This window comes from Achroia grisella, unplaced genomic scaffold (genome assembly GCF_030625045.1).
Source record: "Achroia grisella isolate CSIRO2021 unplaced genomic scaffold, CSIRO_AGI_Agris_v1 utg503, whole genome shotgun sequence".
In the NCBI taxonomy this organism is placed as follows: domain Eukaryota; kingdom Metazoa; phylum Arthropoda; class Insecta; order Lepidoptera; family Pyralidae; genus Achroia; species Achroia grisella.
Window position 1 is genome coordinate 1,079,128 of NW_026712898.1, and position 21,864 is coordinate 1,100,991.

Below are 21,864 nucleotides of genomic sequence, written 5' to 3' on the forward strand. Positions count from 1 at the left end.
TTAGTCAGGGTTTCCTGCACTGAATATTTGTGGTCTTATACATGCTAAATAAATATGACAGAATAAAATAAAATAATATAAATCCATTGAGTAGTGAAATGAACTTTTGAAAAATATGCAGTGCTTGTATCGTGGAAGTCAAAGCAAATGAACTTAACATTTTTACGATAATAATATTGTGTTTACTTAATAGTAATATATAAAAAATATGGTTTGATGATACATCAAATTATTATTTATATATATGTATATCATTATATTTTTTATTAATGGGTTTAGAATGTTTCTATATAAACAAAAAGGTGTGTATACAGCATCAGTAGGTACTCACAGAAGTCGGCGATGGTGGAGGGTGTGATGATGGTCGCTATATGAGGCGCTCCTCGGGCGGCGGCTTGAGGGCGTGGTGCATCATCTCTGCGCGCGGGTTGCACCCGCGCCCGCCCGCCCCTCCGCGCCCACTCCTGTCCGGACGGAGCGCCGCCCCCGCGAGTACCCGCGCCCGCCCGCCCCCCCCGTCCGCCGCGCCCGCCACGCCCGCATACATATATATATATATACCACCAGCGCCGCCCCCGCGGCGCGCCACGCGCGCGGCCACCCGCGCCCGCCCGCCCCCTCCGCGCCCACCTCGTCCGCCGCGCCCGCCAGCGCCACCAGCGCCGCCCCCGCGCCCAGCGCCACGCGCCCCCACCCGCGCCCGCCCGCCCCCTCCGCGCCCACCTCGTCCGCCGCGCCCGCCACGCCCGCCAGCGCCGCCCCCGCGCCCAGCGCCACGCGCCCCCACCCGCGCCCGCCCGCCCCCACCGCGCCCACCTCGTCCGCCGCGCCCGCCACGCCCTGCCCCACCACATACATATATATATATATACCACCAGCGCCGCCCCCGCGCCCCGCGCCACGCGCCCCCACCCGCGCCCGCCCGCCCCCTCCGCGCCCACCTCGTCCGCCGCGCCCGCCACGCCCTGCCCCACCACATACATATATATATATATACCACCAGCGCCGCCCCCGCGCCCACCTCGTCCGCCGCGCCCGCCACGCCCTGCCCCACCACATACATATATATATATATACCACCAGCGCCGCCCCCGCGCCCAGCGCCACGCGCCCCCACCCGCGCCCGCCCGCCCCCTCCGCGCCCACCTCGTCCGCCGCGCCCGCCACGCCCTGCCCCACACATACATATATATATATATACCACCAGCGCCGCCCCCGCGCCCAGCGCCACGCGCCCCCACCCGCGCCCGCCCGCCCCCTCCGCGCCCACCTCGTCCGCCGCGCCCGCCACGCCCTGCCCCACCACATACATATATATATATATACCACCAGCGCCGCCCCCGCGCCCAGCGCCACGCGCCCCCACCCGCGCGCCCGCCCCCTCCGCGCCCCCCCCGTCCGCCGCGCCCGCCACGCCCTGCCCCACCACATACATATATATATATATACCACCAGCGCCGCCCCCGCGCCCAGCGCCACGCGCCCCCACCCGCGCCCGCCCGCCCCCTCCGCGCCCACCTCGTCCGCCGCGCCCGCCACCGCCCCACCACATACATATATATATATATACCACCAGCGCCGCCCCCGGGCGAAGCGAGTCGAGCCGCGTGCGCCCGCCCGCCCCCTCCGCGCCCACCTCGTCCGCCGCGCCCGCCACGCCCTGCCCCACCACATACACCCACCCTCGTCCGCCGCGCCCGCCACGCCCTGCCCCACCACATACATATATATATATATATACCACCAGCGCCGCCCCCGCGCCGCGCCCCCCCCCGCGCCCGCCACGCGCCCCCAGCGCCACGCGCCCCCACCCGCGCCCGCCCGCGCCCGCCCGCCACGCCCTGCCCCCCCACATACATATATATATATATACCACCAGCGCCGCCCCCGCGCCCAGCGCCACGCGCCCCCACCCGCGCCCGCCCGCCCCCTCCGCGCCCACCTCGTCCGCCCGCCCGCCACCCCCTGCCCCACCACGTCCGCCGCGCCCGCCACGCCCTGCCCCACCACATACATATATATATATATACCACCAGCGCCGCCCCCGCGCCCAGCGCCACGCGCCCCCACCCGCGCCCGCCCGCCCCCTCCGCGCCCACCTCGTCCGCCGCGCCCGCCACGCCCTGCCCCACCACATACATATATATATATATACCACCAGCGCCGCCCCCGCGCCCAGCGCCACGCGCCCCCCCCGCGCCCGCCCGCCCCCTCCGCGCCCACCTCGTCCGCCGCGCCCGCCACGCCCTGCCCCACCACATACATATATATATATATACCACCAGCGCCGCCCCCGCGCCCAGCGCCACGCGCCCCCACCCGCGCCCGCGCCCACCTCGTCCGCCGCGCCCGCCACGCCCTGCCCCACCACATACATATATATATATATACCACCAGCGCCGCCCCCGCGCCCAGCGCCACGCGCCCCCACCCGCGCCCGCCCGCCCCCTCCGCGCCCACCTCGTCCGCCACGCCCGCCACGCCCTGCCCCACCACATACATATACACGACACCGTCCGCGCCGCCGAGGACGACGACCCAGAACATACCGTCGGGTACGCGAACGAAGGGGTAGCAGTAGAAATCATTTGTAGAATGCGTGCTTTTCATCAACGATACAATACATAAATAGAAAAATGTAAAGTGAGGCGACACAGTTTAGACACGGCAGTGATTTATAGACAATATTGAGTTTGTTTTACTAGCCATTATTAAATGCAATTACTATTTTGATGTATCTAGGCAACTATGTCCCATATGTGTATACTCAACGTTTGGTTTCCTTTAATAAATCCTTACTAATATTATAAATGCAAAAGTAACTCTCTCTGTCTGTCTGTCTCGCTTTCACGCCAAAACCACTGTACTGATTTTAATGAAATTTCGAACACCTAATCTAGACCCTGAGAATGGATATAGCGTACTCTTTAATTTAGAAAAGGGTTGTAAGGGGATTGAAAGGGTAGATGCAAGATTGTATGGATATATCACCATTTTCAAAGCCTGACACTGATTTATAGGCTGTTGATTAAATATAAATAAAGAAAAATGGGTTGTAAGGAATTTAAAGGACAGTTAAATATGAAAAAATTGGCATTTTTAAAGTTAGAAGCTTGAAGTTTAATTTTTAGCCTATTTATTAAATATATACTATGAAAAACTGTTATAAGGGGTCGAAAGAGATATGAAAGAATGTATGGAAGTGTCGTCACTTTTGAAGCTAAAACGATGAAACTTTTTCATTTGACTTTTATTGGGTCAGGTCATTAAATATTTTTTTTATTGTTTGGTCAAGGTCACAATTTTTCGCGCACGAAGTCACGGGTACGGCTAGTGAATAAAGTAAATGTGCATGCTAGTAAATATGTGACCGGACCTGGTGCGAGCAGTTCTTGCCGGTCCAGCCGCCGCTGCAGTGGCAGACGTAGTCGGTGAGCGCGGCGCAGCGCTGCTGGCAGCGCCCGGCGTGGAGGCAGGGCCCGGTGCGGTTGCCGGCGGAGTCCCCGGCGGAGTCCACCAGGTCGGTGCCGGGCGGCTGCTGCTCGTAGCACGGGTCCCGCAGCGCGCACTCGTGGCCGCAGAACCCGGGCGAGCACTCGCACCTACCGCATTACCGATATGCAAACTTACATTCTATATCAAAATTTAAAAAAAAATCATAAATTCAAAATATCTTTATTCGTGTAGGTCTATTACAGACTATTATGATACATCAAATCTACCGTCAGGTCGGAATGATTTCAAGATGAGAAAGAACTGACGAGAAACTCGGCTCGTATTCTTTTCATATAAATGTTGTACATGTTTACAATAATACAGATTCATTTTTAAATTCAAATTTGGAAGAATACAGTGACTAAGCATATGCTATTGCTGAAGCAAATAGTCTAATCAGTGTTCATGACCCGAACAGAAGCAGCACCCAAAACATTACTACTATATATATATTCAAAACAGCGTTTTTGATCAATTTTCTTTACAATCAATTGTAAATTCATATATTTAATTAAACTATATTAAATGTTTATGATAATAGCAATCGGTTTGTACAATCATGTCATAATTTTGATACGAAATACGTAAATAATGTACTCTACAATAGTGATGTGCAACTTCAAATACAGTTTTTTTACTTACGCAGTATTTATGATATCACTATGTATTACTATATAATAAAATCAGTGTGTAACATCAAACGCTCACTACGGGACGACTTTTATTTTATCATCCCCATAGATTATCAATAACTGTGGGAACAACCCCTACATTTTTAGTCCTTCGAGCCGGACACTAATGTAGACAGGAGAAAGAAAGTAAGAGAGTGAGTGCTTCGTACGTGTAGGAGCCGTCGAGGTTGCGGCAGTCACCAGGCCCGCAGTTGACGGCGCCGCTCGCGCACTCGTCCACGTCCACCTCGCACCGAAGGCCGGTCCATCCTACGAATACACATACATAACTATACTAATATAATAGACCGGTACACATAGAAATAATCCTTATTCAAATATACATAATGAAAGCACTTTTAAATAGTCATAACAATTTTTTATTTAATCCACCGTTCATTCGGAAAGCTGTCTCATCTCAAGAAGAACGAGCAAGAAACTTGTGTGTTGCTATTTTAAATAATCCTTGTAAGTTCACATTTTACAAGTCGAAACGTGTGAATACAAACCAGCACAATATGATTAAATCAGTCGTAGTGATAAGAGCAGACCAGTCCCTACAAGCAGCACTTCACGTTCACGAATATGACGGATATAGAAAACACCCAGATGGGTCAAATAATCATGCCAATGAAAACAAATATTTGCACCATTCGAGGAATGGAATCCACGATCATCGGAGCTAAAACGGTGTGCAGTACCGCTAGACCACCGAGGTCGTCAGAATTAAATAAATATGAGTAATTAACGGGACATATACACTGTTAACATTAACAGGATGGTGACCACTTGTGGTTATTATTGACTCATACGTGATTACTGTAATAAGTAATAAGTAATCATTCTGTAAGTAGGCATAGGAACAACATAAGTATGTACTTGTACTTGGGAATACATATGTATTATATTAAAACTAGCTACTCGCCCTGGCGTCGCCCGGGCGTACATGTATTATACATATAAACCTTTCTCTTGAAACACTCTATCTATTAAAACAACCGTTTCAAAATCCGTTGCATAGTCTTAAAGATTTAAGCATACATAGGGACAGACAGCGACAGCGACTTTGTTTTATACTATGTAATGTTAGTTTAATATAATTTACGCTAACTGTATTTCTCGTTAAAACTAGTAGTAATTACTGGGTTTATCGCAATTAACAACTGTTTATCATTGTTATCTGAACTGCAGGAAAAATTCATAACATTAATACATTATTATCTCTTGGGTTAGATTAGTTAAATGTGATAAAGATTTAACATCATTTCCATAAAAAGGTGACGCGGAAAATGCATTTCACGTAAGTCAGTTTTAACGACTATAATTTCTCGTGAAAATATATATAATAAACTGGCTGTATCCGCGACATCGTCCGCGTAAAATACTGAACTTGAATTGTCCTTAAATTGTACAGAAAATAAGACAAGGACCAGAATAATGCTCAGAGAATATTATATATGAACTGCAAGCTATGAAAGAATCTGCTAGAGCGAAGAGCAAGTCCAGTAACCGCATATGGACAGACAGCGACAACGACTTTGTTTTATACTATGTAATGATAACAATTTTAAAAAAATCCTTAAATAATACAAGAACTAGAATATTGGCCACAGAGTATATATATGAACTGTGATAGTACCTGCTAGGACGAAGAGCAAGTCCAGTAACAGCATATTACTAGAATATTGGTCACAGAGTATATATATGAACTGTGATAGTACCTGCTAGGACGAAGAGTAAGTACAGTAACAGCATATTTGGTATGAAACTTCTGCTACCAGGTGTCAGGAATCATCTACTGCCCACCATAACTGTCACCACTGAGCACAAACACATGGCACACCAGCAACGTCACTTCAATCCCACAGTTTATTAAATTATAGAGCGCCAATATTTGTTTCCTGCAGTGGCCTCGATACAGCGCGCCAGTGAATCAGAAACTATGACATGTCCCTTAGACTAATATCTTGTGACGTCATGAATACGTCATCACAACGCTGACGAACAATAAATCCGATTGGTTTACTATTAAATGAATGCTATGTTCTTGCACGGGAGTTTAATTTAATGTTAGACATAGACACCTATATAAATATACATCTATATATATATAAATAAAATTGGAGTGTCTGTTTGTAATGTTGATAAACTGTTTTTTTCTACATGCATATGAATATAAATAAGGTACATTCACCAAAATAACATTTTTTTCAATTTTTGTCCGTCTGTCTATCTCTTTGTTTCGGTTTTCTCTGAAATGGCTGACTGTTTGTAATGTTGATAAACTGTTTTTTTCTACATGCATATGAATATAAATAAGGTACATTCACCAAAATAACATTTTTTTCAATTTTTGTCCGTCTGTCTATCTCTTTGTTCCGGTTATTCTCTGAAATGGCTGGATGGATTTTGACGGGACTTCTTTTGGCAGGTAGGTGATGTAATAAGGAGTGACTTAGTCTACTTTTATTTTAGAAAAAATTTTTAATGTAGAAAAATATAGTTAAATTCCACGCGGACGAAGTCGCGGGTACAGCTAGTTGTAAATAATCTGATTAAAAAAAAAAGTAATTCAATTGAGTTTCTTGCCAGTTTTTCTCAATTGGATCTATATACCGAACTGGACGGTAGGGAAAAATATAATGTAATAAACTTAACGTTCATAAGCGGCTAAAATGTCCTACATGAATAAATTATTTTTGTATTTTGAATATATAAAGTAGTGCAATGTGGAAGAGTAGAGTAGGTGTTTTAATAATGTTTATCATTTGGAAAAGTTTGCTCAATTTATTTCTTATTCATATTTTTTTACTTTTATTTAGTTACGCACAACAATAATGATGAAAAAAATGTGTTGTAAGGTATAGTTGGTTGGTTGGTTGTTGGTTATTGGTTGTAGGTACTATGTTGTCGGTTGAGACGATGTATATATACAGATGATAATAGACTGACAATATGTACATAGAAAATATTGATCTTATATACTAAATGACAATAGGAAAATGTAAGGTGTGGTGACACAGTTTAGACACAGCAGTGCTTAGTACACAATATTGGATTTGTCTTACTAGACATTATTAAATACAATTATATTGATGTATCTAGGTAACTGTGTCCTATAAGGTGGAAACAACAATTTATATTACAAAACCGAGTCAATATGGACAATTCAGCATAATATTGGAAACATAGTTTCGCTGATTTTCAGTTAATCTAATAAATTATCAATTTCAATACATTTATATATATTTTTTAATAAAATTTTATTTTATTATTAGTAACTAATTTTTCTTTGTTATTCAGACTTTCGTCTTTATTTTCCTGTTTGGTTTTATAAGACTAATATTTTATGACTACTGGGTTTATATCTAAACTAGCTTTTGCCCGCGGATTCTCTCGCGTTAATTTATCCCCTTAGGGATGGAATTTATCAAAATCCTTTCTTAGGGGATGCCTACGTCATAGTAGCTTTATGTATGCAAAGTCTCAGCCCGATCGGTTTAAAATTTACAAACTTTCATCCCCTATTTTATCCCTTTGAGGGTAGAATTAATAAAAATCCTTTCTTAGCGGATGGCTACGTCATAACATCTACCTGCATGCCAAATTTCAGCCCGATCTGTCCAGTGGTTTGGGGTGTGCGTTGATAGATCAATATGTCAGTCAGTCACCTTTGAGTTATATATACGTTAACTGTTTACCATCAGATGGCCCGTATGCTGGCCACCTTATATACAAAAAATCAATATTATACTTTTTATCCCGACCTCGGCCACGGACGAAACCGTAAGCAGTAGCTAGTATACAAATAAATTGTCCACAGTTTGAGAACGCGTGGTCGCGGCGCGTTATCAGTAGATTGGATCGTATCATTTGTATCGCTGTGATAAGGTGGTGCGTTATCAGCGTCCGCCATGTGACCACCATGTGCCTGGGAAGGTCGTTTCACAATACATACATACACACCGAGCACATCTCGATATGAACGCGCTCTCGTGCTCGTTCTTCTTGTGATAAGACAGCTTTCCGAACGAGTGGTAGATAAAAAACAAATTGTTATGACTATTCAAAAGTGCTTAAATTAAATGATTTTCTATTCTATTCTATTCACGGAATAGAAAAGGATAAAATAGAAATCATTTATTCAAATAAACTTACATTGAAGTACTTTTGAATAGTCATTACATTTTTTTAATCTACCGCTCGTTCGGAAAGCTGTCTCATCATAAGAAGAACGAGCAAGAAACTTGCGTGTTGCTCTTTTAAATAATTTTATTATTACTTTACATTTTTAAGTTTAAGTGTATGAATACAAACTACCGATTAGCACTAATTCAATTAAATACTCAAATAGAAAAAATATTGAATATATAACCAACTGGTTAAACAATTAATAAGAGGAAATCAGTCATAGTGATTAGAGCAGATCAGTCCCTACAAGCAACGGAAACACTACTTCTAAATCTCATGATGGGATTTATAAATTTTGTGTTGAAATTTATTTATTCAATAATATTAAATGAATGAAAAACTCTTTATTGTTCCTCTCGCAGAAAAAATATAACAATTAAATAAATTACTATGTACCACAAATATAAAAAAAACAATTACAATATAGAGGTAACAATGGGTGGCTATCTTATATTATTATATACTAGCCGTTCCCGCGACTTCGTATGCTTGGAATTTTCTTTTATTTTTCTAAAATAAAAGTAGCTTAAGTTACTCCTTATTACCTCAGCTACCTGCTAAAAAAAGTCCCGATAAAATCGGTCCAGCCATTTCAGAGATTAGCCGGAACAAACGGATAGACAGAAAAAAAATGTTAATTTCGTGTATGTACCGTATTTATATTCATATGCATGTAGTACGGCTATTTCAATATTACAAACAGACACTCCTATTTTATTTATATGTATAGATGTATATATAATGATAATAGCTGTACCCGCGACTTCGTCCGCGTAAAATAGTAACCTTGACAAGTTTCATCGATCTAGCTTCAAAAATGACGAATACTTACAGAATTCCATTCAACTCAATCACCAGCCTAAAATAAGTTTGAAGACTGCAGTTTCAAACATGACGACACTACCATACAATCTTTCATTTCCCTTTTCAATATCTTATAACCTTTTTTATAATTGAAAGTTAATATCAATAATCTTCACATGAAAGAATAGATCTTTTCGTAAAACCGAGTCGGGGCCGCCCCTGCTCGTGTCCCGTACCCGTGTGCCGCCCCTGCTCGTGTCCCGTACCTGTGTGCCGCCCCTGCTCGTGTCCCGTACCTGTGTGCCGCCCCTGCTCGTGTCCCGTACCTGTGTGCCGCCCCTGCTCGTGTCCCGTACCTGTGTGCCGCCCCTGCTCGTGTCCCGTACCTGTGTGCCGCCCCTGCTCGTGTCCCGTACCTGTGTGCCGCCCCTGCTCGTGTCCCGTACCTGTGTGCCGCCCCTGCTCGTGTCCCGTACCTGTGTGCCGCCCCTGCTCGTGTCCCGTACCTGTGTGCCGCCCCTGCTCGTGTCCCGTACCTGTGTGCGCGCAGTCGCAGCGGAAGCCGGCGCGCAGGTCGAGGCAGCGCCCTCCGTGCAGGCAGGCGGCGGCGCCCCCCTCCGCGCACTCGTCGCGCTCCACCTCGCAGTAGCGGCCCAGGAAGCCCTCCTCGCACGCGCAGTGCGGCCCCTGCACCGCACACACACCATATAATCACTCTATACACCAGGTGGGTATGTACATCAACTACATGACTTAGTCTCATTTACAGTAAATATATTTTTGTATCAAATTCTGTCATAATTCTAAACCTTCAATCACTGCATCAATATTTGGCGAAGACTCACCGTGGGTTCAGCTATGCACTCCCCATGGACGCAGGGCTGCACTTCGCAAAACGCGCTCTCGCAGTGCACGCCCTCGAATCCTTCGACACACTCGCACGTGTAGTTATTGCCGGTCGGTGGATCTGTACAGCAACAAAATAAATGTAAGTTTGACATGATGTGACACGAGTACCTACAGTGGAGGGGGCGGGGGCGGGGGCTCACCCGGGGCCCGGTCGCGGCAGGCGCGCGCGGCGCCGCCGCAGGGCCGGTGCTCGCAGCGGCGGCGGCGCGGCTCCTCGCAGCGCACGAGTACCTACAGTGGAGGGGGCGGGGGCGGGGGCGGGGGCGGGGGCGGGGGCGGGGGCTCACCCGGGGCCCGGTCGCGGCAGGCGCGCGCGGCGCCGCCGCAGGGCCGGTGCTCGCAGCGGCGGCGGCGCGGCTCCTCGCAGCGCACGAGTACCTACAGTGGAGGGGGCGGGGGCGGGGGCGGGGGCGGGGGCGGGGGCTCACCCGGGGCCCGGTCGCGGCAGGCGCGCGCGGCGCCGCCGCAGGGCCGGTGCTCGCAGCGGCGGCGGCGCGGCTCCTCGCAGCGCACGAGTACCTACAGTGGAGGGGGCGGGGGCGGGGGCGGGGGCGGGGGCGGGGGCTCACCCGGGGCCCGGTCGCGGCAGGCGCGCGCGGCGCCGCCGCAGGGCCGGTGCTCGCAGCGGCGGCGGCGCGGCTCCTCGCAGCGCACGAGTACCTACAGTGGAGGGGGCGGGGGCGGGGGCGGGGGCGGGGGCGGGGGCTCACCCGGGGCCCGGTCGCGGCAGGCGCGCGCGGCGCCGCCGCAGGGCCGGTGCTCGCAGCGGCGGCGGCGCGGCTCCTCGCAGCGCACGAGTACCTACAGTGGAGGGGGCGGGGGCGGGGGCGGGGGCGGGGGCGGGGGCTCACCCGGGGCCCGGTCGCGGCTAAATATTGGCGCGCGCGGCGCCGCCGCAGGGCCGGTGCTCGCAGCGGCGGCGGCGCGGCTCCTCGCAGCGCACGAGTACCTACAGTGGAGGGGGCGGGGGCGGGGGCGGGGGCGGGGGCTCACCCGGGGCCCGGTCGCGGCAGGCGCGCGCGGCGCCGCCGCAGGGCCGGTGCTCGCAGCGGCGGCGGCGCGGCTCCTCGCAGCGCACGAGTACCTACAGTGGAGGGCCACGCCCCGCGGGCGGGGGCGGGGGCGGGGGCTCTGTGCCCGGGGCCCGGTCGCGGCAGGCGCGCGCGCGCCGCCGCAGGGCCGGTGCTCGCAGCGGCGGCGGCGCGGCTCCTCGCAGCGCACGAGTACCTACAGTGGAGGGGGCGGGGGCGGGGGCGGGGGCTCACCCGGGGCCCGGTCGCGGCAGGCGCGCGCGGCGCCGCCGCAGGGCCGGTGCTCGCAGCGGCGGCGGCGCGGCTCCTCGCAGCGCACGAGTACCTACAGTGGAGGGGGCGGGGGCGGGGGCGGGGGCGGGGGCTCACCCGGGGCCCGGTCGCGGCAGGCGCGCGCGGCGCCGCCGCAGGGCCGGTGCTCGCAGCGGCGGCGGCGCGGCTCCTCGCAGCGCACGAGTACCTACAGTGGAGGGGGCGGGGGCGGGGGCGGGGGCTCACCCGGGGCCCGGTCGCGGCAGGCGCGCGCGGCGCCGCCGCAGGGCCGGTGCTCGCAGCGGCGGCGGCGCGGCTCCTCGCAGCGCGGTCCGCTCCACTCGGCGCCGCACGTGCACGTGTACCCCCCCGCCGCGTCCGCGCACGTGCCCCCGTGCTCGCACGGCGACGACGCGCACTCGTCGATGTCGTGCTCGCACCTGCCGTGAGAGAACGATCAATTCCAGTACATCCAAACCAAACGACGGGATCTCTAGTATTAGTCGAATGGAAATTTATATTGAGACAGTATAAACTTCGACTTCGAATTTTGGAAGAATGTGGGAAGCAGATATAAAATCGATGAGGTGTTTAGTTTGTAGAAGGTAAACGTATATTTGATCAATATGGACGCCGACTTGACACAATTAAATTCGAAACAACTAATTTAATAAACGAACGTTCATTAATTACGTAATAATAACGAAATATTAAAAAAATATTTTAAATGGAATGATCAACAAAGTAGTAACAAAAATGAAACTAACAGCTCTCCTTCGAAGCCCATCGGACAGATGCAGGTGTAAGCGGCGACGCCGTCTTGGCACGTGGCTCCATTCTGGCACTTGTTATCCTGACACTCGTCTACGTCCGTCTGGAAGAGAACAGTAATATTAGAGAAAGTATACTTAAAAAAAAATAGCAGTTTTTTACCAACGCGATGAAACGGCTAAATATTGATTAGCTGTCGGTAACGAGTGATCCGTGGAGATGTGATGAGATCCCTGTGCACGTGGTGGCCGGGCTCGCTCACCTCGCAGTGGTCGCCGCCGCGGCCACGCCCCGCGCCTGTGCGCGTGGTGGCCGGGCTCGCTCACCTCGCAGTGGTCGCCGCCGCGGCCACGCCCCGCGCCCTGTGCGCGTGGTGGCCGGGCTCGCTCACCTCGCAGTGGTCGCCGCCGCGGCCACGCCCCGCGCCTGTGCGCGTGGTGGCCGGGCTCGCTCACCTCGCAGTGGTCGCCGCCGCGGCCACGCCCCGCGCCTGTGCGCGTGGTGGCCGGGCTCGCTCACCTCGCAGTGGTCGCCGCCGCGGCCACGCCCCGCGCCCTGTGCGCGTGGTGGCCGGGCTCGCTCACCTCGCAGTGGTCGCCGACGTACCCGGGCGGGCAGGCGCAGGCGTACGAGCTGCGTACGTCTGCGCAGCGCCCGCCACGCGAGCAGTCCTGCTCCAGGCACAGCACGCAGCCCACGCCCTCCGCCGCTCCCCACCCGCGCCCGGACCTGATGCACGCGCACACATTTTCAAATCCTCTCCACAATTAATTTTAAATGACACACCGTTAGTGAAAATATGTATATACTAATAAGTGAGGCACTGGATTATCATACAAAGAAGTACGATTTTTCTAAAATCGACTGCTTACGAAAATGTTAGGTAATTTAAAATTTATTACAAGTATTGGGGGCTTGTCCAGCAGTGGACGTCTTCCGAGCTGCGATGATGATGATGATGATGATTGGGGGCTTGTCCGAAATAGATCGCTGAACGCAGGTCCAGAGCTCTGGTTTACAAATATTAATAATTAGCTGATCTGGACAAGTTCGTCTGTGTCACATTTTCCCCAGTTTCGCAACATTTTTCGTTGGAGCTCCGCTCTTATTCATCAATGTTATATCACAATGACACAAATAATATGATTCTATTGGTAAAAAAAAAATGGCAGTAGTAACGGTGTAAGGATACTAACAGCAACGCGTAGTGTGGCTGCGCGGCGAGCAGGCCGGCGGCCGAGCCCACGAACAGCTCCTGCTCCGTGAAGAATGGCAGCAGCAGCGAGCCCACGTGCACCGCGCCCATGCAGCCCTGCACATATGTACATCATCACAATAGCATTCACCACTCTGTAGCACCACACACGATTTCGTTGAAAAATACAGCTGCGTGCTAACTGCTTTTTTTCGGACTACTCTAATGCTTGGCCGCAGCTGACCTTTACAGCTTCACCGAACAATAGGGGGCGAGTGCAGATGGCACTCCTAACCTACGGATGAAATTATGGAGCGGCTGAGGGGCGGATTTCTCTAATGCTAATGGCCGCAGTTGGCCTTTACAGCTTTACCGGACTAGTATGCGATAGGATAGTGAGCGAGTAGTGCAGATGGCACTCCAAACACGCAGAAGGACTTCCGACGACCGGTGTGAAGCGCCCGGGCAGAATAATTACATTGCGAACGTCTCAGTCATATTTAAAACGTCGGTGCGAGCAGGAGCGCGTTTATATTGCCATCTCACTCACTATATTCCACTACTACTACCACTCTCCATTCGATCCGCTCAATCTCATACAATATTTAAAAATCGTCTAAGGTCTCATTATCTGTCCCAATTCTTCTTCCAATATATTGAATATATGTATGTATATTTATTTATATATATATATATATATGTATGTCTATTAATTAGTTTGATAATTCTAGTGTCTTGTGTGTGCCATCTACCTCTTCTGTGTATGTTAGTCCTATCTTGCAGGTTGTCTGTAAGAAATTGCTTATAGCGATAAGACCGCCTTTTGTTCATAATTTTCTATTTATTGTTTTTCTTTTTCTTATTGTATTTCTTCTATGTGCACAATAAAGAGTTTATTATTATTATTATTATTATTATATTCAACCAAATAATTACATATGACACTAATATTTAATATTTTGTGCATATAATCTGAAAATTATTCAAATTCAAATTCAAAAATCATTTATTCATATAGGACATTTTAGCCGCTTATGAACGTTAAGTTTTTTACATCATATAAAAAAAATACACATAGGTAACATATATAGAAAACTTGCTACTGACCCCGGCTTCCCACGGGTGTACATGTATTATATATATAAACCTTCCTCTTGAATCACTCTATCTAATAAAAAAAACCGCTTCAAAATCCGTTGCGTAGTTTTAAAGATTTAAGCATACATAGGGACGGACCGATAGCGACAGCAACTTTGTTTTATACTATGTAATGATAAACACAAGTTGTTCGTTTTTTTTACATACATATTTATTTATTTATTTATTTATTAAAGGAAAACCAAGGCTATTCAAGTACATCTTAAATAAAATCAATATATATGTCATAGTAAGCCACTGACAGGCTTTCACTAATAACAATAGATTAATTCTTAAAAAATTTACATTAATCCTTACTATATGAGTATATAGTTATATTTACCTTGAAGTATCCTCCGTCCAGGTTGTCTGCTGCGTACTGCGCGCCCTCCGTGTACTCCAGCACCGCCACGTCCGTCGAGTTCTCAGGCTGCAGCTGTACAATTAATTAATTACAATAGTAACCAATACACGCGTGTTATATTACTACACTAGCTGTTCCCGCGACTTCGTCCGTGTGGAATTTAACTTTTATTTTTCTAAAATAACAGTAGCCTAAAGAACTAAAAATTATTTTGTTAGTCTTGATTTATTCGTTCCATTAGGTACTGATACGTTGATGGATGTGTGGTGTGACGAGGATAGACAAGATAAAGAATGAATACATCAGAGGAAGTATGAAAGTGGCGCCGGTGTCGGAGAGGTTAAAGAGTAATCGTCTATCGTGGTATGGGCATGTAATGCGTAGGAATGAAGATCATATCCTAAGGACGGTGTTACATATGAATGTGGATGGTTATAAGGGTAGAGGAAGACCGAAAAAGAGATGGATGGACTGTGTGAAAGATGATATGGTGAGAAAGGGAGTAAATAACGCGATGACTGCGAACAGAGATGAATGGAAGAGAAAAACATATTACGCCGACTCCAAATAAATAGGACAAGGAAGAATCAGATGATGATGAGGTACTGATACGTTCAAACTAATACATTTACATCCTGGATCTTATATCCATGGAGGTTGAATTTATTAAATCCTATTTAAGCGAACGTCTTGATCATAGTAGCTTCAATCTTTAATTTTTTTTAAGTTCAATCACTAGAAAATCTAAGATGATTTGTACAAAATTTTGATCCCCTATTTTATCCCCTTAGGGGTGGAATTTATCAAAATCGTTTCTTAGGGAATGCCTACGTCATAGTAGCTTTATGTATGCAAAGTCTCATCCCAATCGGTTTAAAATTGACAAAGTTTCATACAAACTTTCATCCCCTATTTTATCCCCTTCGGGGTAGAATTAATCAAAATCCTTTCTTAGCGGATGCCTACGTCATAACATCTACCTACGTGCCAAATTTCAGCCCGATCCGTCCAGTGGTTTGGGCTGTGCGTTGATAGATCGCAGTGTCAGTCAGTCACCTTTGAGTTATATATCAAGAAACGTCAAATTTTATTTCTGATTAACCTATAAAAATGGGTAATTAATATTAATTTCCGATAGTGCCACAACACTATTTAAAAAAAAATGTAAAATCCTGGCAACATCGAAAACGTCAAATTTGTCTCCGGGATTAAAAAACAGACTATAGCGAAGATTTTTCCAAACGATAAAACAAGTGTACCGTGATGGTGGTGGTGGTGGGTGGTAGCCTGTCGCGCCGCACGCCGCCCAGGTGTATGTCACCGTCGGTGACGAGCTGCTGCCACGCCGCCACGTCGATGGCCGCCACGAACCCGGGCTCCTCGTGCCCGTCCGCCTCCACGAACACGCCTGCACAGGTCACCACACGACGTGTAACAAATCACATAATATACATCAACCAATCACACTATCTAATAAAAAAATCGCTTCAAAATCCGTTGCGTAGTTTTAAAGATTTAAGCATACATAGGGGCGGACAGACAGCGATTGCGACTTTATTTTATAGTATGTAATGATAATGGTGAAAGTCATAAAAGAGGTAGAGGACGTCCTTCAGCTACCTGGTGGACCAGTGTGATAAATCTCTTCAAGAGGGAAAAATTGCTCGACCCGATAACCCAGTAGATTCACCTGGCGCCGCAAAGTTAGGAGAGCCTACTCTATATAAAATGGGATAGTGCAAGGAAGAACTATGGTGACAGGTCAAAGATTTTGTAAAAGATGATTTGACAAGATATAAATCTATAGGACACTGTAGTGGACGTCTTTGTTTCGACTCGTGATGTGGTCGCGGGCGGGCAGCGTCCACTCGGCCGCCACCTGGTGGCGGTAGGCGTGGTGGCGTGTGACCTGTGATGTGGTCGCGGTGCAGCGTGAACCGCAGCGTGGTCCAGTGGCGGTGGTCGCGCGCGCGCATGCGCTGCAGGGCGGGCGCGCGGCCGGGCAGCCTCCACTCGGCCGCCACCTGCTCGCGGTACGCGCCCACGCTGAACACCGCGCCCTCCGGGGACTCCGCGCGGAACAGCGTGCCGCCCGTCTTGCTCCTGCGGAGAGTGGCCGGGTCAGTAGGGCACGGTCACCGCTGCCGAGACGGTCAGAGGTAAACGGGTCACGGTCACCACGGTCAGACAGGATACGGCGCGCCGCCGGTACGACAGGGTCGTGTTCACGTGTGTCGTGTCCTGTCACCTGTACGTAATGATGAGCGAGGCAGGCGACTGCCGCACACCACACGACAGCATCATGTTCGCACGTGTCGCGTCGTGTTCGCGTGTGTAGCGTCGTGCTCACATGTATCAGTCGCGCCGAGTCACCTGTATAGTGATAGTGAGCGAGTCGGACAGCTGCGAAGTACTACCGACAGGATCCTGTTTGCGTGTGTCGCATCGTGTTCGTATGTACCGTATTGCGTCGTAATAGTAAGCGAGTTGGGCAGCTGTGGAGCACCGATTTGACAGGGTCGTGTTCACGTGTGCACGCTAACTATGGGCCCCATCAACAAGCTCAGAGTCACTCAGAGGGCAATGGAGAGGGCTATGCTCGGAGTTACTCTGCGTGATCGAATCAGAAATGAGGAGATCCGCAGAAGAACCAGAGTGACCGACATAGCCCGAAGAATTGCGACTTTGAAGTGGCAATGGGCAGGGCACATAGCTCGTAGGACAGATGGCCGTTGGGGCAGTAAAGTCCTCAAGTGGCGACCACGGACCGGAAGGCGCAGCGTGGGAAGGCCTCCAGCAAGGTGGACCGACGATCTGGTCAAGATCGCTGGAAGGCATTGGATGCGAGCAGCGCAGGACCGATCGTCGTGGAGATCTTTGGGGAGGCCTATGTCCAGCAGTGGACGTCTTCCGGGCTGCGATGATGATGATGATGTGGTCACGTGTATGGGGTCGTGTTCACGTGTGTCGGTCTCGTCATATCACCTGTACGTGATAGTGAGCGAGTCGGGCAGCTGCGCAGCACTAACAATAAAACAGAGTCATGTTTGAGCGTGTCGCATCGTGTTCACATGTATCATGTAATGTCGTGTTACCTGTAGATGATGGTAAGCGAGTCAGTCAGCTGCGGAGCACTGCCGGTATAACAGAGTCGTGTTTGCATGTGTCGCGTCGTGTTCACGTGTGTTATGTCGTGTCACCTGTACGTGATGGTAATCTAGTCAGCTGCGGAGCACTGCCGATACTATTGCATCATGTTTGTGTGTGTCGCATCGTGTTCGAGTGTGTCGTGTCATGTCGTATCACCTGACGTGATGGTGAATGAGTCTGGTAGCTGCGGAGTACTGTCGTTACTATAGCGTCATATGTGCGTGAGTCGGATGGTGTTCGAGTGTGTGGTGTGGTGTCACCTGTAGGTGATGGTGAGTGAGTCGGGTGGCTGTAGAGCGCCACCAGCGAGTGGCAGTCCGCGCGGCACTCGCAGCCGGTACGACAGCGTCGTGTTCACGCCATCAAACGTTGCATTCGACACGCATTCGTATCTGTGAACAAAATATAACACCCATACCCATATTGTTAGGGTTCACATCGATATTGTCGAAAAATCTGATATATTGTCGAAAAATCTGATATTTATATTAAAAGAAGGTAGTTTCATTATTACTCGGTATCGTTAAACTAGTTGCATATAACCCCCACTCATATCTTCTCTGTATAAAAGGGAGGGTTTTTGTAGGCCGCGGCATTCGGTCTTTGAGCACAGGATGTGCTGGTTGTATTTTAATTGCTAAAGTGAATTGTGTTAAGACATAGTTAAATTAATGTTATATAGTTGTTATTTTATTATAATACATACTTTTACTAGTACATAGAGTTGATATATCTAACAATATCAATATCAATTTTTCATCTAATCAACATTTGCATTAAAGAAATGAGCCTTATCATACTACTAGCTGTACGCGACTTCGTCTGAGTAAAATTTAACTTTAGTTTTCTAAAATAAAAGTAACCTAAGTTACATCTTATTACATCAGCTACCTGTCAACAAAAGTCAAAATCGGTGCAGCCATTTCAGAGATTCGCCGGAACAAACAGACAGATAGACAAAAAATGTAAAAAATAATATTTTAATGAATGTACCGTATTTATATTCATATGCCTCTAGTAAAAAACGGTTATTTAAATATACGAACAGACACTCCAATTTTATTTATATGTATAGACATATAGATGTGCACTGTAGCATGGTGCGAGTGACAGTACTAAATTTGATTGTAAAACAAATTCACAAGTATGTTATACACATATAGTTACCCGGCATCTAGGTTCCTGCAGTGCGAGTTGGGCGGACAGTCCTGCAGCTGACAAAACTCCACCTGCGCACACTGTTTGCCCTTGTACCCACGCAGACATGTACACCTACGGAAACAAACATAAATTACAATTAGAACTTCCAGTTCTCAATCATGTATAATCAAAATATGATGAGACCACTTTCCGAATGAGCGTTAAATTAAAAAAATAAGTATGTGTATGATTCTCTAAAAGCGTATTTTTTTTCTATTCTATTGCTGTTGACCATAGCTAGCCTTTACAACTTCACCGGACGAAAGGGGGTGAGTGCAGATGGCATTTCTAAAGAACTTATGGAGCAGCTGAAGGCCAACTGCCTGAAGTATACGACTTAAGCCTGAGGACACCGATAGGGATTCGAACCTCGGCTCTGGGCTTCAAGTCGTTTAAATTGGACGGGGGATTGATGTGCTTAAATCAAAGCTCATTTGAATAAAGAATTATGCGTGCGTGTGTGTGCATGCGTGGTTGATATAAATCTACTAATTTCTAACTTGCAATATGTTACTACCCTAAATCCTACTCCTATTTTTATCCACCAAATCTGGGGGTAGCATCAACAAAATGAGTCGTTCGTTGTACGTCGCGTCGAGCACACGCAAATCAACATATTCTCCGCGAATCAACGTTAACGGAACCATCAGCCGCGATCTTCGCGCAATCATCTGATTAGTACATCATCCAGTGAAATTCATCGTAGTGTTGTGCGTTTTTAAAGTGAAACGGCTACGCGTATAATAAGACCTGCACGCTGGGACGACACGAACCAGGTTGGTCCTTAGTTTCCCTTTTTTACCCAACAGAATAAAGAATTATGCGTGCGTGCGTGTTGACGTGTTCAGGCGTGCGGGTGCGTGTGCGTGTGTACGTACGTGTAGTCGTTCCAGGTGAGGTGGCAGGTGGCGTTGTGCAGGCAGGGCCGGGAGGCGCAGGCGTCGTCGGAGACCACCCCGGGCAGCACCCCGGCCGGGTCCAGCGCCACCTCCCCGAACGGCGGCGGCAGGTGCAGCCCCGACACCCGCAGCGGGAAGAACTCCACCACCGTCACGTTCACGCCGTTCGACACCTGCGGGAACGCGCACCCCGCTATGTACCCTCCGCCATCATACACCACTCGTCACTTGAACCTCATATCTTATGGGCCTTTGAGTTGAGGTCCAGGTTAAACACTGACGTCACTACAGCAAGATTCAAGGTTTCTGAAAGGTCGGCAGCGCGGACGTGACACACCTCGTATTTCAGGCGTCCATGGGTTACGACACCCGTTTACCATCAGATAAAAAATATGATAACGTGCTTCTAAATGCATTAGAATAACTCAACATATAAGCGTATTGTAGAATGCAAGTGAAGCAAGATAAAACGGCTCTGCCGCAAGCACCACTTTACCATGAAAAAAAGACCAGAGGTAATTCTGTCCACACTTTCCTATATGAGTACCTAGTCTAATATACTTCAGTCGCTTAGCAACTTGCTTTTCAGAGGGCGAACGAAGGCAGAAAATTACTATTTAAGGAAACATGAAGTGAGAAAGGTCAGTCAAGTAACTGTATGCTTCTGTTAGGATTATTTATTATTCACATTCGTAAATAGATACATATTATACGTAAACACCCAGACCGATACAAACAATCATACTGATGAATACACAGGTTTCTACCGTGCGAGGAATCGAACCCGCGACCATCGGTAGTAAGGCGGTGAGCTAAACTGGACCACCGAGGCTGTCAAATCTAATATGGTAATCTGTGCTTATTTCCAAGCGCATATTTTAAATGTGTGTTTGTGTCACCTGCACGTCCTGTATGACGCCCTTGAAGTATTGGTCATCGTCGTCCTCGGTGGCGACCGCGGGGGGCGGGGGCCCGCCTAGATACAGCACCTGCCACACAACACCAAGCGTCACCACACCGTCGAAACAAACAGCCAAAATTAGGAAAAATACGGTATATTATTTATTTTTATTGAGTTCCCAATATTTCGGCAGTGTTCCAACCGCCATGATCGGGTAAACTGTTTTTTTCCTAATTATACGTATAAAAAATTATCGTGTCAAATTTAAAACATTTAAAACAAATAGTTTTTTTGTAATATGTCAAAATCGAATATACTAACAACGTAAAATTAAGGCATATTGACCTACAATTAAAAAAAGGCGAAACATTTAAGTACCTACATTACTTACACTGACAATATTTATAACACATTGCAATAGAAAAAATATTTCTAAGAAAATAGAAATACTATTTTCTAATAAAAATATGCTGAATATTGAATAAATAACTTGAACTTGAACTTAAAGCACGTATATTTATATAAGTTGTTTTATTAAAATGGAAACTCTGTGACACATTTCATTTCATTTCAGTGTGTGTGTGTGTGTGTGTGTGTGTGTGTGTGTGTGTGTGTGTGTGTGTGCGTGTGTGTGTGTGTGTGTGTGTGTGTGTGTGTGCGTGTGCGTGTGTGTGTGTGTGTGTGTGTGTGTGTGTGTGTGTGTGTGTGTGTGTGTGTGTGTGTGTGTGTGTGTGTGCGTCACCTGTGCGTCGAGTTGTTTGGCGGCCGATATGGACTTGCGGAAGTACTCTGTGCCGTTGAGCTTCACCTGCACCAACGTCGAGTTACGCACCACCTGTACCACCAATCAAATATTAAATCACACTAATATTTCATTAACGACGTTATTAATTG

At 48.2% G+C, this 21,864-nt stretch overlaps 1 protein-coding gene across 1 annotated transcript in view; it reads right to left on the reverse strand.

Moving 5' to 3' along the window:
* Nucleotides 1–341: 341 nt before the first annotated feature.
* The window catches only part of LOC131846177 (protein crumbs), a 67,620-nt gene continuing 46,097 nt past the window's right edge, over nucleotides 342–21,864 (reverse strand). Inside the window, exons 27-46 of the mRNA XM_059195417.1 lie at nucleotides 21,713–21,805; nucleotides 20,969–21,058; nucleotides 20,049–20,242; nucleotides 19,138–19,242; nucleotides 18,231–18,362; nucleotides 16,730–16,923; nucleotides 16,080–16,228; nucleotides 14,800–14,892; nucleotides 13,321–13,436; nucleotides 12,709–12,853; nucleotides 12,121–12,227; nucleotides 11,600–11,793; nucleotides 10,007–10,128; nucleotides 9,698–9,848; nucleotides 4,337–4,436; nucleotides 3,377–3,602; nucleotides 1,202–2,359; nucleotides 1,078–1,170; nucleotides 497–840; nucleotides 342–464 (exon numbers count right to left, since the gene is read on the reverse strand). Coding sequence (XP_059051400.1) covers nucleotides 368–464; nucleotides 497–840; nucleotides 1,078–1,170; nucleotides 1,202–2,359; nucleotides 3,377–3,602; nucleotides 4,337–4,436; nucleotides 9,698–9,848; nucleotides 10,007–10,128; nucleotides 11,600–11,793; nucleotides 12,121–12,227; nucleotides 12,709–12,853; nucleotides 13,321–13,436; nucleotides 14,800–14,892; nucleotides 16,080–16,228; nucleotides 16,730–16,923; nucleotides 18,231–18,362; nucleotides 19,138–19,242; nucleotides 20,049–20,242; nucleotides 20,969–21,058; nucleotides 21,713–21,805 — 3,903 coding nt within the window. The 3' untranslated portion in view covers nucleotides 342–367. The remainder of the gene's footprint in view (nucleotides 465–496; nucleotides 841–1,077; nucleotides 1,171–1,201; nucleotides 2,360–3,376; nucleotides 3,603–4,336; nucleotides 4,437–9,697; nucleotides 9,849–10,006; nucleotides 10,129–11,599; nucleotides 11,794–12,120; nucleotides 12,228–12,708; nucleotides 12,854–13,320; nucleotides 13,437–14,799; nucleotides 14,893–16,079; nucleotides 16,229–16,729; nucleotides 16,924–18,230; nucleotides 18,363–19,137; nucleotides 19,243–20,048; nucleotides 20,243–20,968; nucleotides 21,059–21,712; nucleotides 21,806–21,864) is intronic.